The sequence below is a fragment of the Myxocyprinus asiaticus genome, chromosome 1, assembly GCF_019703515.2.
Source record: "Myxocyprinus asiaticus isolate MX2 ecotype Aquarium Trade chromosome 1, UBuf_Myxa_2, whole genome shotgun sequence".
NCBI classification, from domain to species: Eukaryota; Metazoa; Chordata; class Actinopteri; order Cypriniformes; family Catostomidae; genus Myxocyprinus; species Myxocyprinus asiaticus.
Genome location: NC_059344.1, coordinates 48,092,888 through 48,113,157, shown reverse-complemented (window position 1 = coordinate 48,113,157; position 20,270 = coordinate 48,092,888). Strand labels below are relative to the sequence as shown.

Below are 20,270 nucleotides of genomic sequence, written 5' to 3'. Positions count from 1 at the left end.
TATTTACTGTCATTTCTGTGTGGCTTGGTCTTGAGAACTTCCGTACAAAGTTTGAAGGACGCGAAACTTTTAAATGGTAAACATCATAATCCAAGATGGCGGCCACAGTAATGGGCAGAGTAGGGGTTCATTTGAATCATCAGGAGGAGAGTAATCAGACAAAAAAAATGATGTGTCATTTTGACATGTTGGTGGCACTATAGAGTTTGTCCTAGAGACCCCAAATTTGCTATAGGGACTATTCATGCCCACCCCTATAAGTGTGCCAAATTTAATAATTTTTCTATGTACGGTTCATAGGGCTGCCATTGACTAACAGCCAGAAGAATAATAATAAGAAAACTAACGGATACAATAGGGGCTACAGCCTTTGTGGCTTGGCCTCTAATTAACTCACTCACTCACTCACTCACTCACTCTCTCCCTCTCTCGCATAGGGCACAAAACTGGTTCAGAGAGAAATGAGGTCAGTAATTACAAAGGCTGCTGATTTTGGCTCTGCACAGCCTCTTTCATTCCTGCCATTCATTACCACAATCAAGCCTGGCACTTCACTCTTAATCCAAATCTGTATAACAGCATCTGCTGTCATCTGCGGTCAGACACAGTCTCACTGGAATTGCAATACAGTACAAATCATCTAAGGTTTTCTTCTTTTCAAGTAACTGTGCCAGAGGATGCATTGATTGTAAACCATACACGGAACCATGACCACCTGCTAAAAACATTAGTATTCATTATCTGGCATGAAAGCAGAGCAAGGTTTCCACTAAGATGCCACTAAGTTCCATCAAATCTGAGAAAATCAGAATCAGAATGAGCTTTATTGCCAAGTATGCTTACACACACAAGGAATTTGTCATGGTGACTGAAGCTTCCAGTGCAAAGAAAATACAGTCGGTCCTCAACCGCTCCTCGTCACACATATACATACAAACATTTGAAATATAAACATATATACGTAAACAGTGAAATAACAATAAAAAATAAGATACAATAGATAAATATGTAGGGGAAACTGTGGCAGGTTGAACTTCCTCAGCTGGCAAAGGAAGTACAACCTCTGCTGGGCCTTTTTCACAATGGAGTCAATGTGGTATCTCCCACTTCAGGTCCTGTTAGATGGTAGTGCCCAGGAACCTGAATGACTCCACGGCTGCCACAGTGCTGTTCAGAATGGTGAGGGGGGTCAGTGCTGGGGTGTTCCTCCTCAAGTCCACTATCATCTCCACTGTTTTGAGCGTGTTGAGCTCCAGGTTGTTTTAATTGCACCAGTGAGCCAGCCGTTCAACCTCCCTTCTGTAAGCAGACTCGTTGTCATCTTGGATGAGGCTGATTACTGTAGTGTCGTCTGCAAACTTCAGGAACTTGACAGAGGTGTCCTTGGCAGTGCAGTCATTTGTGTATAGGGAGAAGAGTAATGGGGAGAACACACATTCCTGGGGGGCACCAGTGCTGATTATACATGTGCTGGAAGTGAATTTCCCCAGTCTCACTAACTACTGCCTATCTTTCAGAAAGCTGGTGATCCACTGACAGATAGAGGTGGGAACCAAGAGCTGGGTTAAAATGTCTTAATACATGCAGAGTAAAGCACACTCGTCTTACAAGAATGGAATTTAAGTTAAAATCCAAAGTATGTCTATATCCTACAGTTTAAACCAGCAAAGCTCATACTATATTTGTGTCTAAAAGCAATAAAAACAGGTACATAATAGTGAAGGATGACAATTTTAATGTTTGCTTTGCTTTCACAATGGTGCTACACTGCAGAGAAAAGTCTAATGGCATGAAATGTGAAATTTGTACTTCTTTTTAAAATTCATGCTTTTCATTCATTGTTTCGTGTTTTTATATTCCTTTATTCATATTTAAGCTGTTGCCCTCTGGCCGACACTTCAGAGCTCTGAGCACCAGAACCGTCAGGCACAGGAACAGTTTTTTCCCTCAGGCTATCTATCTCATGAACAGTTAAATTGCCCCATTGAGCAATAAATATGTGCAATACACAGTTTAGTCTTTTTTTATATTTATCCAACACATCCAACCTCTTCTGCCATTTCATTCCTCTGAAAAAAAACAAAAACATTTGCACTGTACATAACAGATAACAGATTTGTATTAGATTGCACTACGTACGTATGTGTGTGTATGTATGTATGTGTATAACTATTTTTTTTTATTTTTATTATTATCTATGTCTTGCTGCTGTTTTTGTATTGTTTTTGTATTGTTGTACACTGGAAGCTCCTGTCACCAAGACAAATACCTTGTATGTGTAGGCATACTTGGCAATAAAGCTGATTCTGATTCGGTCCTTAAACAGCACTCAGCAGGTGATACATGGGTTTTGGCTCACCTCTCTTTACTGAGGGCTGTCTTAGGTGGCTCAAGGTTGGGGTTCTCCAGGGACTCCATCTGTGGACTACGTAGGTAGTAATAGAGAGTGTGAAGGGCATCTGGAGACCAGGAGATGGGCTGCAGGCAGAAAATATGGCCAGGACTGAGACTGGGACCTTCTGAAACCAAACGCTGCATATGGTGCATTGCACGGGAGACCAAGTCACCTAGACGACACACACACACACACACACACACACACACACACACACACACACACACAACACAAATTTGAACATCAAGCAAAAGAGATGTAAAATGTCTGCATATCGTCAAAAAATCTCTTTCAAAAGACCTATGAAGCCACAGTAAAAATAGATGAAATGCAGACAAATGCATGCCCTTAGAAATGGCCAGCAAAAATGGTCTTTCCAAGCAGACATTCAAAAACATTTAAAAACAATGCACTACTGATATGACAGAAAAGCCATATGCGTTTTCAGTTTAACCCCATAAACTAAAGACAGTATCTCTGTAGCCAATTGCAATTGTGTAATTTATTTAAAGTGCTGACAACGCTCAACAGAAAGCATAATTCAATATAACAAACTTTATCTTCAACCCTATCTGTTTTATATGAAAATGTGGGAAGAAAATAGGAATCGGATAAAGTCAAACGTCTAGGAGCTTTATTCTAAATCACTCTAAGCTGCCATAAATCTGCTGTTTTTTGCCTCTCAATGCAGAAATCCAGACTCAGTTTGCTCCCCAGAGGAGGAGAAAATATGATGAGGCCAAAGGCACACTCCTAAACGTCTGTATTGACCATTAGAGAAACAGCAGCAGCCTACTGTAAAGACATTGGACACTGTCATCCATATGTGGAAAGTGGTGAGATTAAAGGGAATCTCCATCATTGAAACTGTACTGCTTTTTGCAAACATTTTTAGGTGGCCACACTTGAATAACAACTTATATGTGGGAAACTAATTGATCAATCACAAATGGTCTATGTGGGCCTTAATGAGCACTTCTGTATATTAGTTGTTAAACAAAGGATTGCTTTACAATTCAGCTTGCATGCTGCATCTTGTCAGTAATCACAAAGCATAAAGAAGGTGCTTTTTACTACTTTGACCCAAACAAAAGGTGCTCTTGTAACAGAAATACAACTGCAGGAGTGTTGCAGGTCCCCAAAGGGAGGAAGTGTTTCCCTCTCTGCCTGAATGCTAGCAGCAGCCAACCTCCCTCCTCCTGGGCTCCGGTCTGCTACATAAACAAACTGCCCACAGCCCATCAGTCACACCCACCTAGGCAGACCTGCAGTGTCAACCATTAAGAACAATGGCACTTAAAATGTACAGATGTCTCTCACAGACATGTAAAAGCAATCATACAAAACTGAACAGTAATATGCAGTGATGAAAAATGAACAAAAACAGAATTTAGATTTTTATAACAACAAGGAGAAAAGTTCCCTTTGGGGGACCAAATTCTGAAAGAGAATTGCTATCCTTTGTTAGTTTGAGAAAAGCTATCCTTGATCATTTATTAAGAAGAAAAACAGAAACAGTATGTGGCAATATGCAGGATGTATGCAGTGTGTAGTTAAAAGAGTTTTAGAGTAAAGGGTTCAAAAATGATCTGAATCTTGTATTTGATAAAAATGCCTTTGCAATGAATAAATGAACAGGTCAAAAATGTATTATGTTTTTATTGTACTTGTTTTTATTTATTAGGGCTGACGATTTAGCACATTAATTTAGTGTGATTAATTATATGAAAAATAACACAAAGAAATTAATGCAATTAATCATGCCCCCGATCTGTATGCACATTTTGAATGTTCCTACCATTGGATCAACTGAAGCTTGATGTACCACCTTGATGCAGCAGGGGGCAGTCAGCGCTCCAGTTGTACAGGCAACACTTGTCTTCAAACCACTTTTCTCAGTAAATATTGGTATATGATTAATTGTGATTGATTCAATTAATTAATCAGCACATGATTTAATAAACTGATTAAAGTGTTTAATCGATTGACAGCCCTAATATTTATGCAATGTCAGGGTCTTTTGGGTGGTTACTAGGGCATTACTCTGGTGCTGCTAGGTGGTTGGTAGGGCAATACTAAATGGTTGCAAGTTGGTTGCGTACTGGCCCAAGTCAAAATAGACCATCCCCTATAACATCCTGATCCCCCGATACTGTTTGTGTGGGGACCTTTTCAATGGAAGTCTAAGGGATTTTTCAAATATTTTGCCTCTGTTTGTATTCTAATATAAAAACATGATTCTGTATATTCTTCAGATACAGTTTGTTAGTACTCTACCTATCTTTATCACTCAAAATGAAGGGTTCGCTGTACATCAACATTACGAAAAAATAGTACCACCATTGATGTGTAGGTGGCGCTCTTTCCAGATGAAAAGCTACTTTAAAAGCTTGAGTTCAGTGTGAAAAGCAAGCATATAGAAATATGCATGTAGCAAAAAGAGAGGTGTGCTGTACATCTACTGTACTCTACCGGGTCTTTATTGACCTGAACAAAACGGCTCTTTGGAATTTTCTCCAAAACAGAAGTACCAAATCTCATACCCATATCACACTTAGATGCCTCTAGAAACCTTTATGTGTTTAAGTGGTCTGTGAGTGGTCATGAACACTTACTGAGTTCGGAGAGGCTGCCCACACAGGTAGCCAGCAGGGCCTGCTCCAGTGTCCTGAGCTCCAGCTGGGCATATGCATTCTCTCTGCTCTCCACCAATGAGTCTGGACCATCAGCATACGTGCTAAAATAGGCCAGCAAGGACAGCTCACCTGCACAGAAATACAGAATATTAATATTTACATGATGAGAACTCTACTGTGGTCAAACTGAACATTTTAATTCATTGGCATTTGATCCATTTATTGTATATGCACCAAAAAAAATTTGAGCCATTTCACGCACAAATATTAATCTGATCAGCTGACACAATTCAGTCTTCCAGAGACAGAGATAATAGAAACCATTAATGCCATGAACATTTGTTTGCACGAGTTTGAACAAAGATGTGCCAGACTTGAGTCAGTGTTACGACTATCACACTGGGCTTATAAGGGGAGACAGAATGTCAGTGGAAAGCCAATCCTTCCCTTATACAGAAAGTGCCTCTGACTTGAGATAAGAGGAAGTGTGCTGTAGTCATAATTTCCTCTGCACAGTGCATGGCTACTCTCAACTCTTTCATAGTCCTTCTGTAGTCCTTTTCCCCTACTCATTCATTCGTGCTATTTACTGCTTTTCCATCACTGAAGATAATATTTGATGCTGATTAATTACAAGTTATAATTTATGCCATGAAATGCACAAAAGTTTACATTGGCTGTCACACTACATTTAAATGGCTCTCAACAGAAGGGTGATACATTTCTACTCAACACAGCTTAAATATAATTTATAACGAATACTGAAATTCCCATATATAGAGCTGAAAATGTCTTTTCTAGGCTGAATTTATTGGCAAAGCTTTGTCTCTTGAATTCTGAGTTGATTTAGCCTTGCCAAGCTTACAGAACGTGCAAGATGATAGTCAGTAAAAATAATGAGCGGATCATATGTTTGCCGGCTGATTTATGAAAGACCCTCAAGCCCAAGTGGAGGATGTATTTTGTATTTCCTTTTTATTTTATTTGAAATCCTTACCCCTGGATCACTCTTAAAGGGTATCAAAAGGGATGCGTGGATTTGTTTTCTTAATCAAGGTAAGCGATAAACCATGTACAGAGGTATAAACATTAATTTGGGCCACAAGACTCAAAACATCTCTCCAGATGTTGGCCATCTGATATTTTGATGCCATTTTTATAGCATTGCTATTGAATCCTACTGTATTTCTCTTCAATATTGGGCTATTTAGGTGAACAAACTCATACACTCTTTGTGCAGATGAGTGAACCGTGGCCTCATTTGACCACTGGTACTTTTTTCTTTTTGCTAATGCAGCAGATGCTTAGCATAGTGTGCAATGACTGGCTACTGACTACAATAGAGTAATCTTCACTAGCAGAGCAAGATTACAGGTTCACAATGGGGCAGGAAAAAGCAGTTTGTCTGAACGATATTCACTCAAAAGTATAGCTTTCATGTACAGAATCTGTGTGGTATTTGATACCTATGTAGGCTTGACAAACTAAAGCCAACATAGGGCTCTATTTTTTGTACAACGACCATGCTTTTTAAGTAGGGGGCTGGTGGAAGAAGTTGAAGAGGGTAACACTTTTGGATTTAGGGAGGTGAATTTTTTGACCACATAGTTATTTTAATTATATTTTCATTTAGTATGCATTTAATTTGATTTTAGAGATATTTTTTGGTTAAGTTTTTCTAGTTTCAATAGAATCAGTTTCAGCACCTTCACTATTTGAAAAAAATATTTTTTGATCCAATTTAGACAGACCCCATTTCCAGCAGCCATCACTCAAACACCTTATCCTTGAGTAATCATGCTAAATTGCTAATTTGGTACTAGAAAATCACTTGCCATTATATCAAATGCAGTTGAAAGATATTTGGTTTGTTAAATGAAGCCTTTGTGTTTGTTGTTTAGTTGCCACAGTATGCAATAGAAGGGCATGTCTTAAGGTCAACATTAGGTCAAAAATGGCAAAAAAGAAACAGCTTTCTCTCGAAACTCATCAGTCAATCATTGTTTTGAGGAATGAAGGCTATACAATGCTTGAAATTGCCACAAACTGAAAATTTCATACAAAGGTGTACACTACAGTCTTCAAAGATAAAGGACAACTGGCTCTAACAAGGACAGAAAGAGATGTGGAAGGCCAGATGTAAAACTAAACAAGAGAATAAGTACATCAGAGTCTCTAGTTTGAGAAATAGACGCCTCACATGTCCTCAGCTGACAGCTTCACTGAATTCTACCCACTCAACACCAGTTTCATGTACAACAGTAAAAAGAAGACCCAGGGGTGCAGGACTTATGGGAAGAATTGCAAAGAAAACAAAAAGTAAAGGTTAGAGTGGGCAAAGAACACAGACATTGGACAACAGATAATTGGAAAAGAGTGTTATGGATCTTAACCCCATTGAGCATTTGTGGGATCAGCTAGACTGTAAGGTGCGTGAGAAGTGCCCAACAAGGCTACAGGAAGCATGGGGTGAAATGTCACCTGAGAATCTGGACAAATTGACAGCTAGAATGCCAAGGATCTGCAAAGCTGTAATTGCTGCACGTGCAGGATTTTTTTGATGAGAACTCTTTGAAGTAGTTTAAGTTCTGACATTTTTTTTTCAAATTGTAATAGTAATTTTTAATGTTATTAATGCCTGACTATACATGGTGATCAGTTCAATGCCACTTTGGTGAATAAAAGAACCAATTTCTTTCCATAAGAGCAAAATCTGTACATTATTCCAAACTTTTGGCCGCCAGTGTATATATTTATATATATATATACATACAACAGTTAGTTCCGGTCCTCGAATCTGATTGGACGTGAGGCGTTCCTTGAGTACTGATGATCTCACACCATCAGCACTCGGATGCTTGACTGTGTGTATCACTCCGCTTGTGTTCGTGCCATTCTAAACTAAAATGTAAGAGCAGTGCAGATGTGTTAAGAGACTGATTTTCATGCAAAAAGAGCGGGATTTTTGCTGGGAAAATCCAAATATGTGATGTTTATGCATGCTCCCGAAAGCCTTGCCTCAGACAGTAGCTTCTCTTCTGCTATTCAACAGCATCAACAGACAGTCTGCAACACTAGGTAATGTTATCTTAGAGATGGAATCCAGCAGACATCCAGCTCCCAGCACAACACGGACTCCTACACAAACTCAGAGTAAGCCAAAAAAAAAAAAAAAAAAAAAAAAGAAAAAAAAATGTAGCTACTGGATCCCATCTGGCTAAGAGGGACCGTGATCGTGGTCGAGCGAAAACTAGAGTGAACATCGGCAGGGCATTTGATTCCTGAACCTTCGTTCGGTTTTGGGGATCAAAACTGACCCTGAATTGGCATTCTTCTTATTGGACAGGTAAGCTTACATAACCGCAAAGCATGTGAAATATAGTGCCATAAGGATTGATCTGTGTAATTTTAGCTAACTTGATCTTGCCTGCTGACGCGGACGAATTGCAAGCTACCTTGCTTTGTAACTTTCAAATAATTTCAACGATCTTCTCTTTATACTAAAAGTCAGGTTAATGTCAATGATAATCTGTAATTATTCAGCAAGGTAAACTACAATAATAAATGAATGCTAGACAATGTTCAAGATAATGCGAAAAGCTCCATTCATTAATGTAACGTAACTTGGTTATACAGAAAATATATACATTCTACTATTATAAAATAATAGCGCATCGATATATCAAAATGACAGTTGTGATGGAATCACATCAATACTGAATTGTGTCAACATATTTATAATGTACAGTCTATTTTATAAACAGCTACTATCAACATCCACCAAATTTAGCTATTGATAATCTGGCTAGCTAATGCTGACATAGGCAATCGTATAAATGCAGTCAATGTATCATGCAAAGAAAAGTGATTACTTCAAACTACAGTCTCACATAGCCAGACCTATATCCACACTTTGTTTTATCCCTGTTCCAGCACTGGAGAGTCAAATATAATATACAGTTTCAAAGTTTGTAGTAAAACAATCATAACTGTGTAATTTTAATTATGCTACCTCATCTGTCAGCATGATGTTGGTGAATCACGTTCAGCCTCTTTGTACGTTACGTCATTGTTTTGGTTGATGCTCGCTCGCATCCCTATGGAGTGTGTGCATGAGCATGAGCAACAGGTAGCTGGCTGCAGTTCACTTAACGGCCACAGGTGTCATTAATACAAGGGTTTCTGAATCTTACATACTGCACCTTTAATTAACATCTTCAGCATTAAGGCTCATCACAGCTGAGAGACACAACAGACTGATTTATTACACAAACTCAAGGCACTTACCTCTTACCGGAGTTTCCACATTGGAGAGGACAAAATGGCGGAGGATATTGTGGTTTCTATAGTGAAAGACTCTTGCGCACTGGCTACAGAAAAATAGGGAGGAATACCCCTGCTTGGTCGGCTATTTTTCCACTGAGAAAATAGGATGCATTTCACCAAAATGACATTATCTTCAGAAAGCTGTTTAACAAACTACAGCATCATCAACAGGTGATTGCACACGCTCCATCTCTCTCTCTCTCTCTCTCTCTCTCTCTCTCTCTCTCTCTCTCTCACACACACACACACACACAAACACACACAAACACACACACACACACACACACATCCTGGTTTCTCCAATAACTTGTTAGAAACAGCCCAAGCCGTGAGTTTTTAGTTCTAAAGTGAAATTTTTGAATTACTTACAAAGGCTTGGACGCATCATTTGGTTTGAACTAGCAACGACAGATTCTGATCCGTCATGTAAGAAAGTAGTTTTTTTGTGACCGTACTCAGTGTTTCCAAATTGTTCATTGAACTGTTATATATAACCAATATCGCACTCGCAGTCGTGCTACGTATATGGCCCTAAAATCCCCTAAATCAGCACTGCTGTGATTATCTGCAGCCAAATCACAGCAGTGCTGATGTATGTCCATATCGCACTCTTGCTCATGTGATGTTGCTTAAATTATAAATTATAATTATAAATAGCTATATATATATATATATATATATATATATGTGTATATATACACACACTCTGATCAGCAACAACATTAAAACCACCTACCTAATATTGTGTAGGTCCTCAAAACAGCACCAACTCAGAATAGCATTTTGAGATGATATTCTTCTTACCACAATTGTACAGAGCGGTTATCTGAGTTACCGTAGACTTTGTCAGTTCGAACTGTCTGGCCATTCTCTGTTGACCTCTCTCATCAACAAGGTGTTTCCGTCCACAGAACTGCCCCTAACTGGATGTTTTTTGTTTTTGGCACCATTCGGAGTAAATTCCAGAGACTGTTGTGTGTGAAAATCACAGGAGATCAACAGTTACAGAAATACTCAAATCAGCCCATCTGGCACCAACAATCATGCCACGGTTCAAATCATTGAGATAACATTTTTTCCCCATTCTGATGGTTGATGTGAACATTAACTGAAGCTCCTGACCCATATCTGCATGATTTTATGCACTGCACTGCTGCCACACGATTGGCTGATTAAATAATCGCATGGATGGTTATTGGTGCCAGATGGGCTGCTTTGAGTATTTCTGTAACTGCTGATCTCCTGGGATTTTCACACACAACAGTCTCTAGAATTTACTCCGAATGGTGCCAAAAACAAAAAACATCCAATGAGGAGCAGTTCTGCAGATGGAAATGCCTTGTTGATGTAATATGTCAGCAGAGAATGTCCAGACTGGTTTGAACTGACAAAGTCTATGGTAACTCAGATAACCGGTCTGTACAATTGTGGTGAGAAGAATAGCATCTCAAAATGCTATTCTGAGATGCGGGTTGGCGCTGTTTTGGCGGCACGAGGGGGACCTACACAATATTAGGCAGGTGGTTTTAATGTTGTGGCTGATCGATATATATATACAATATATATAATGTATATACTAACTATTCTATCTCATATATCTAAATCAATCATGTATTGTGGTTTGTCTTTCTGACTCGGACCTGTGAAACCTTCGAACTTCAAGCTTTTAAAGTTTAAACTTTCAGACAAGGCTTTGTTAAGCCAACATCAAAGTTTGTCTTGACTAACTTTACCTCTCTAGTAAAGCAATAACACACAAGCAAGAGTGCAGCTGTACTGAATGTTGGGACAGTTGTGATTCTGACATAAGTAAACAGAATAATAGCATGATTGTGAGTGTGTCTTTGAGTTAATATTGATTAAATTACATTTTAGACATGGCATTGCCTCTAATTTTGTTTATATTTGCTACTCTAATGAAAATAGCTCAATGGGCTCCATGCATGGCTTCTTGGCTATAGCCAGATGGGCTTGTTTAAGGGTATGGGTGAGCCACTGGGTGTGTGATGCAGCTGGTCAGGCCGTGGATCCACAGACCCAAACCCTTCTATCCAGCATGAGGAGAGATGGACACACCCGTTTCCCACAGCCAGCCATGTCTATACTGGCAGCCATGAGGCTATGACATGCGTCATAGGCAGCCACATGCTCCCACAGATACACACACTCTCATCAGCTAACATTATTGTGGACTGAGGGCGAGGGGGATGCATGTGCAGAGAGAGAGCTTGATAGGGCACTGAGAAATCCATGTTATTGTGATAGAACGGACCAGAGGGTTCCACTGCCAAAGAAAGAAAGAAACCCGGACAAGAGATAGGGCGTGAGGGCAAAGAGACTGTTAAAAGGAAAAGTGATACGGCAGAAAATCCTTTTGAAATTATTAATGAGATGAGTGATGTTAATAGTTTTGGATAAGTTTGGACTCGGAAGTAAAAATGTTTACACCTTAATGCATTTTATGGAATAAAAGATGTGAAAAATAACGCTAAAGAAAAAGCAAATGATGGATGTTACATCATTTCTGGTACATATCTTATTAATTGCAGATTTATGTGGTGGCCCTGATCAACAAAATCATAATTTATAATTTTTACTATCTGTTTTGTCCAAACAGGTCAATATCATCTGCTTTTATAATTGTTTGTGTGTGTGTGTGTGTATATACTTTCCAACTCACCACATGTACAATAATTGTTGGTGTATATGCAGTATACACACATTACTGTGCTGTAACTATTTTTTGTACGCATCCTTTGTTCTGCTTTTGTGTTAAAATATCCTCTTGTATAACACTGTCTTGTTTATTGTCTGTAATTATTGTCTGTAATTTCCTGAGCACAGGTTATAGCTAGTTGTCACACGGGGAACTTGTCTCAAGATGTAAATGTGTTCTTATGACTTATAAAGTTCTTATAAAGTCAGGTCAAGGCATGTTGTCACATTTTTATTGGGGCAGGTTGTCACATGTGTTTTAAATGTCATACATTTTTACAAATTATTAATTACAATATTTGCAGGTCAAAAATGATTTGATATTTTTGTATGCTAACTTTTTCATTTTTAATGTTTCATTAATCATTTTACACATAGCTGAAAAGCCTATAATAGGCTCTTTGTTGCAGGCGTAGATTTTAAGAAATGCATAGATTTTGTTTTGGTGGTGGTGATCAGGGGGTGACAGGGACCATGTCCCACCCAATGCCACTGGTTTAATGGCAGGTTCCATTGTTATAACTTTCACCATATAGTGTGACAACATACCCTGTTATTGGGGCATGTTGTCACAAAAGGCCAAGGTGTGTTTAATGAACTGAATATTTGTTCCTGGGCAAAAACTGTGAAATTTTTTTTTTTGTAGGCAACACTTAAAGGTAAGTGGCAGAGAAATTGACTTTTATTATTATTATTATTATTATTTTTATAAACCTACCTTGAAAAAACTGTGTTAAGAATTACAATAAACTTGACATTGACAGCATTCAGGCTGTTATACATTAAGATTTATTATCCATTCATTTTAAGTAAGGCATGTTTAGTTCTTCAGTTCAAAAGCGTTCCTTAGCAGAGAACAAATCCCTTAAGAAAATGCTGAAAGAAACCTTTCAATTGCAAACCCAGCCACACTGCAAATTCAGCCACCCTAATTTGCCTAAACTTGAGCGATCAACCTATTTTCCTTGCCTGATTTGGCTCAGGTAATATGGTGTGAACACCGTGGTCCAGTCACTCTGTCACACGCTCCTAAAACACTACTATTCTGTGTAGGGCACAATGGCAGAAGTGTGTTGAACAGTCAGAGTCAATCGACCCTTATGTTACTAGGTGCTGTGCTGTGCTGAAAGTGCTTGTTGATTGAGAACATGAAGAGTTGACTTCTATCTCTAAGTGGCAAAGGAGGAGGTGCCCAGTTAATTGTGTTTTTAGCATCATGTGAATGTTGTTGTCTTGTTCAAAAATATGAAGTATTAAAAGCAGCAGCACTTAAAAGCCTATTCTATGAGAACACCACACAACCTCACTTTCCTTCCATTATTTTAGGAATCTTCTGATCATATTATATCTACATATATTAGTGCACTATTAAAAAAATGTTATGGCTTCTCTAGTAAAAGGACAATGAGTTTAACAATAGGGGCCTCATTTGGGATATGACTCTCTTACAGTGATTTTGAAAGCAACAGAATTTTTAAGGGGAAACTTTATGAAAATATCGGCTTTTAGCTCCTGGTGTTTAACAGTCATTATAATGATAAAGCTAATCATCATGCAGATCTTGGCATGTTGCCACTACTTCAGGTGTTCACACTCTCAGATTCAAGGGAGGAATCAGAGTGTGTTTGCATTCACAGCAATATGCTGATAACAATGAAAAATTAGCTCACTAAAAATAAATAAATAAAGAAATAAATAATCATAAAATGTGATCTGATATCATTAGGTTTATCTTTTGTTTTCTTTCTTTTTTTTTCTAAGTTAAATATGAAGAGGCATGTGTACAACACTTGCACACACTAGAAAAGCTGCCAGAATGTGGTAAAGTTATTTACATACAGTATAAAATTGGGGTAATGGGCAAAAAATCTAAGTGTGCTGATTTTGTTTTTTTCATTTCTCAGATAAAAGAAAATTGTTTAAGGTGTTAAAATAACCTCACGTGTTGTCGGGTTATTCACAGTGTTATTAAATGTGTTACTCAAAAAGTAATTGCATCTCTAAAATTGTAATCAGATTACTTTACTATTTACCTGAAAAACTAATCACATTACTAATTAATTTACTTTTAAGTTACCTTCTAAAACACTTAATAGAAAAGTTCTTGTTTTTCTGCTCAATGAATTCAAAACAATGTCTATATTTTCTCCTTGTTCATTGTTGCACGCAAATCATACTCACACCTCATGTTTCTCCCTTACAGTGTAAGTGACTCTAATAATTACAATCATTTAAAATGCTATGCATTACACTACTTTGACTGAAAAGTAATTTGATAAGTTGCTTTGTAATTAGATTACACACAACACTGATTGTTAAAGAGCACCAATTATGGTTTTTAAACATGCATAATTTTGTTTTAAAGGTCTCATACAATAGATTTACATGCATTCAAGGTCAAAAAACACATTTATTTGCTCATAATTTAAATTGCAGCATTACCTTTTTTCCCCAGTGTCAAAAACGACTCGTTCAATGATCCATTCTAAAGGATTCATTCTAAACTCCTCCTTTCAGAGAGCCTACACTGCTCTGATTGGTCAGATGTCCCAGTCTGTTGTGATTGGTCTACCGCTGAGTAGTGTAGTGTTTGAGGATGAGTCAAAGCTGTTTGCGAGCAGCCAATGAAGACCAGATGCGGGTTTTTGTTACCAAATTACGTAGGGTAGTACAGGAAGTAAATCTGGAATTACTAACGACTCGTTTCAGGTGTTCAGAATCGGTTCTTTCTTTTGGGAGTCAATAACTCCATTTGTCGTGCACTTTGATTTTTGAAACTTTGCAGACTTTTTTACATTCACAAACAGCCATATAACACACTACATGAAAGGTAATATTTGAAAAACTTAAGCATAATTTGTGTAAATGCACTCAGTGTCTCACAGGTACAATACAACCAACACATCACTTATTTATGTATGCATGTATGATCTCTGTGACGGACAGAGGGGTCAGTGAACACAACCTTTCAGTTTAGCCTTTTGACCCCACTTGCCACCTTAGACCATAACTAAAAAAGAGAGACAGCATGGTCATATCCAGAACTGCCAGTTTAAGAGCTACAAATCATCTAGATAGAGCCAAGAATTTACTCTGAAGACTCTTTCATGGGAAAGATGGAAAAAGCAGAACTAGTCCAGTGCTAAACACAATCTCCATCTGCCTGCTTCTCTCAGCTATAAACCCCCAGCCAGTTTCCACCGAGGCAGCAATTTCAATTGCAAAGTATTTTTGCAGCAGTTTTTCAAAACATCATGTCACTGCTTTGGAGTGGATTTCCTGATCTGGGGATTGAACAAAGGATAAAATCTCTTTCTGATGATAGCCTTATTACTTACAGACCATTCACTGTGCTTTCACTGACTAACAGGATTATCACTGAGGAGAGTTTTAATGTAATTTAGCTTTTCAGACTCTAATATTAATCAAAGTTTCAGGGTTTGGTAAGTATGGGATATGTTGAGGAGAGATGCCATTGCACCATTAATCAACCAGAGCTAATCCATAAAAACATGATGGGTGACAAGGCTGAATCCATATATATGCACTGCTAAATAAATCACTGTGTAATTGCTATGATGACACACTTGATTAAGTTACACTATTTGGTAACTAAACATCAAATATCACTCAAGTAACACAATGTGGATGCTTAATTATCATCTATTAACCCTTTAAAAGGACTTTAAAACAAGGTGTTAATTAAGTCAAACTTATTACAGTGTTGCTGAGATTCCTTAGATAACTTTGTTACTTTTGCTCAGACTAATCAGAATGGTAATATTAAGATATACAGTAATTGCACAATTAGATTCACATTGAAATCCCACGTAACAGAGGGTGAAATAGGTTTGACACCTACTTGAACAGTTAAGGGTTTTACAGTAGAACAGAGAGGTGTATAATTATTCAAGTTGGACTGTATTCCTAAACTGACTGATTAGCAGTGATTTTTATGGGCTTTCAGGAGCTATGGAGAGCCACATAGTTTATTCTCCAGCCTGTACTCACTCATGTGAGTTAGGTTAAAATGCATTTTCTGTGCTGAATGGAAAGCTCCAAGGTAATTTCTTCTTTAAACATTAACAACAAAGTGTAAAAAGCTTGGTAAAAATTGTAAAAAGAATAGTTGAAATTCTGCTACTGTTTGTAATTAACCTGTTCTGTATTCACTCTCCCTCATGTCGTTTAAAACCTGTACAACTTTCTTTCTGCCACGGAACACAAAAGGAGAAATCCTCAAGACTGTAATGGTTGCTCTTTTCCATACAATTAGAATGAATGGGGACTAGAGCTTTCAAGAGTCAACAAAATAAAAGCTAAACTTGTGATATATTCCAAGTCTTCTGAAGTCATGGTTGCTTTGTGTGAAGAATGAATCAAAATTTAAGTTTTACTGAAGATCTTGACATCTGCTCTAGCTCTACTTGGTGGATTCATGAGAGTTCATGAGCAAAGTAGTGATGCCTGCATGATTCATGAACGTACCCAACCCACATATCACCCTTGTGACTCAGATAATTTCAATGAATCAGTTGATCTGCCTCACTAAGCAGTTCTGAGTAATTCGTTCATTAATTGGTTTGATCCCGTTCTCGAGTTCATATCACAGACTCAGTGATCCGGTCACAGCGGTTCTTGAGTTTTAAGTTCACTAGCGGGAAAATTATTAGTGAAAAACAACAAATTGGACAGTTTCCTACACAAAGCTAACGGGTGGCTTCAGAAGACTTGGTAATTAGTGCACAAGTCATATGGACCACTTCTATGGTACTTTTTGTCTTTTATAATGCTTGAAATCTCCAGCAACCATTTATTGTAATTGTATGGAAAAAAGCAACCATTCTACAAAATTTTTGCTTTTGTGTTCCAAGGAATAAAAGTCATATATGGCTTTTGAGGATAAGCAAGTAATGACTCTTTCCAGAAACAGCTTGATTTTCCGCATGGTACAAATCTCATCAGACCCTCACATCACACTTAAAAAAGTTAACTTTTAAGATCTGCGCAGAAATCAGCAATGGGAGGTGACAAGCTAAAGCCTCCATTACTGACCACCCTGAATTTAGACTCCGATGTAACACCTCTTTGCAACAGATGCTAATGGATCCAAGCAGGCATGCTGGGGAGTTGAGGAAGGTCAACACACAAACAGAGCAGCTGTCATTGCATGCTCTAAGAAGGCACCTTCCCATCTTCTTATAGAAAGCATTTATCTACTAGATGTGCTTGAGGGCCAAAGTGAGACCCTCAAGATGATGTTTACTATAGCACTTTAGGACTGCATGTGAAAACACAGAGCACACTCCTGTAAAAACAGACTTAATGTGAACTATAGCTTTCCTGTAGAAGCTTATTAAAATGGATAACTATCTCTGAAATGTTTGTTCTAAATAGTCCCAGAGGAAATTCATTTAGAAAAGAAAAGAAAGTCCTAGCAAAGTAGAACAAATAATCTAGAAATAAATCATCAAAATGAATTCAAATTCTTCAAAGTCAAAGACCAACATGACGGCGAATAAATGATAATTTTATATTTTTGGTGAACTCTGCCTTATAAAAAAAAAAAAAGGTTCATCCCCTTTCAAAACACTTATGCTTTAAATGACCATGGCTGGGAAATGCTCTAATTTCTGTGGTTTGTTGTCAAGCTCAAAGAAACTAGGCTGTGTTGGCAGAAAGTTTTACGAGGATAATAATGATGATTATAAATGAGAATAAACAATGATGATTACAAGGCAATTAGACACAATTGAACTATTTATTCAAGGACTCTATCTCTTCCCTTTTAGAAGAATAAAGTGTATCCTTAGAGAATACATTATGTTTCCAGTTGACATCTTGCATGGCTGAGACACTTACAGTGGTCATTATTTGCTCTCTAAGGTAAAGCCTTGTCACACTCTGACTGTAGTCGACCTACGCCTAAAATTAAAGTAGATGCACTCTGATAAAATGTCTTCTTTTTTTTTTTTTTTTCAGTAAACCAGCTTTAATGTTGCAGTTGTGATTAATCAATGAAGTTAATGGAAGCAAGAATTAAATCCACTTGGTTAGTGTAGGTATTAACATGCTCATTGGCTCATATACTGTAGGCTACTCTTTATTCGTATAGTGGCCCAATTTTTGCTTTAATCAAATTTTAAAAGAATATTTGTGCAAACCGTTCTTAAAAATATTCTCCAAGGTTCTCACAGCTGTTCTCTCTCTTTCTCTCTCTTCATTCTGAAAAGATGCTTGTTTTTAAAAATCATTTTAAATAATTTCAGCACTGGTAGGTTGAATATATTTTCAGCTGGGATTTTCCCCATGGCCTGCCACAACACTGTTGTTATGCATAAAATCTCACCAAATCATATGGCAATGCTGACCTAATGATATATTTAAAAACAATCACACACTGCAAAACATAGTTCATTACTAAAGTGTTAATTATATTTTGTGTATTGAATGAATATTCCGGGTTCAATACAAGTTGAGCTCAATCGACAGCATTTGTGGCATGATGGTGATTCTAATTTCGACCTGGCAACCTAGAATACATCTGATGCCATCTGCACTAGGCAGTTTATGTGGACCACCGCATAGACAAATGAATAAGACCGCAATTGCTTTCACAATAGAAAATAGGCTCTTTTCTGTCAATAAAGCTGAGGAGGCCACAGGGGCACTAAACAGTTCCAGATGTGGCTCTGCTCAGCAGGCGAGAAAAGAGCATTTGACTGAAGCCTATATGCCAATTTTCAGTCTCCTTTCACTCTAATTAACAATAATAGTAAAATCTCCATTTAGTAAAAAGAAACATTTCTGATTCTTAAACACCATATGTCAGATTTACAGAGAATTAATAAAATTCATACTCTGTTAATCTCACTCACACCAATAACTTTGTATGCACATGATTTTGTAAAAGATAAATTTTGCTACAAGAGATGGATATGTGAAATAAGTTTCATTAAAGAGCTCATAGAATGATACGTGACTGCTTCCTAAGCTTCAGCATCAGACAGGTTAGCCATATCTTGGTTTAAGTGTGCAAAAGGGCTTTACCAGCCACAGGTGCTTGAGCACGAGTGCACTGTCACATTAATCACTCAGCGTATGTACATGTGAACTGGATTAATACATTTCTGAGCCTGTCACACCAGAAGAGGTCTCTGAACTGCATTCAGGGTGCAAAGTAATACAGTTGCTACCTCATTCTGATCTTCAAAGTTAAAGGGATAGCTAATCGAAAAATTACAATTCTGTCAAAACATTTTCACACTCATGTAGTTCCAAACACTTTCTTTCTTCCATGGAACACAAAATGAGATGTTAGGCAGGATGTTAGAGATAAACAGCCTCAGTCACCATTTAATTTTCTAAAAAATGATGCAATGAAAGTGAATGGTGACTGAGGCTAACATTTCGCCTAACATCATTTGTGTTCCACGGAAGATAGAAAGTCAAACGAACAACATAAGGATCCGTAAATGATGACAGAATTTTCTTTTTTGGGTGGTGTAGGTTTATGTGCAGTTACTGGATTCATGGCAGCCCAATCGTTCCTATACCATTCCCACTGAATATATCATCTGATTCCTATACATTCCATCTTGAAAAGCATGGATATGAAAACATGCATGATTTTCTTTTCTAGGAAAAAAACGGTTCCTGCACCATGCAAAGCAGAACAGCTTTGCACAGGCTGCCCTGTCACAGTGACGATCAACAGGCAGATTTAGACCAGAGGGCGAGAGTGTGATGGTGTCTTTCCATTCTTCTCAGCACTGGCCTCTCTCACTTGTTTTTTGCTTATTTTCCCTAGCCAAGCACAGCTTGTGTAAGGCTTAAAGCAAAACAATGGGCTTTTTGTCCATTTCTGAAAATGTGTGAGTTCAGTGGGTTGGAAAGCCACAGCCTTATTTATAATGTACAAGCTACCATATAATGAGCCAGTTCTGATAAAGAGAAAACCTGTGGAAGTAAGAGACAGGTAGAGGTACCACATTTTTTTTATCTAATAGAAATTACCATGCAGAAATGTGAAATTATCAGCATTGCAGTTTTTCAGTATTGCTTACAGCAGTCTGACACAAATTTTTAATGTTTCACAAGGCTACCACTTGTGCCAAAAGCTGACAAATATACATTTCTGGTATTCACCCATCCTGCTTATTGTAGCCTACTATATAAAACACCAAAGGCAATGCATC

At 37.8% G+C, this 20,270-nt stretch overlaps 1 protein-coding gene across 2 annotated transcripts in view; it reads right to left on the bottom strand.

Moving 5' to 3' along the window:
* The window catches only part of LOC127443357 (ankyrin repeat and BTB/POZ domain-containing protein 2-like), a 33,050-nt gene that overhangs the window by 11,375 nt on the left and 1,405 nt on the right, over nt 1-20,270 (bottom strand). For both annotated transcript variants that reach the window (XM_051701874.1, XM_051701883.1), the window contains exons 2-3: nt 5,011-5,160; nt 2,360-2,567 (exon numbers count right to left, since the gene is read on the bottom strand). In XM_051701874.1, coding sequence (XP_051557834.1) covers nt 2,360-2,567; nt 5,011-5,160 — 358 coding nt within the window. The remainder of the gene's footprint in view (nt 1-2,359; nt 2,568-5,010; nt 5,161-20,270) is intronic.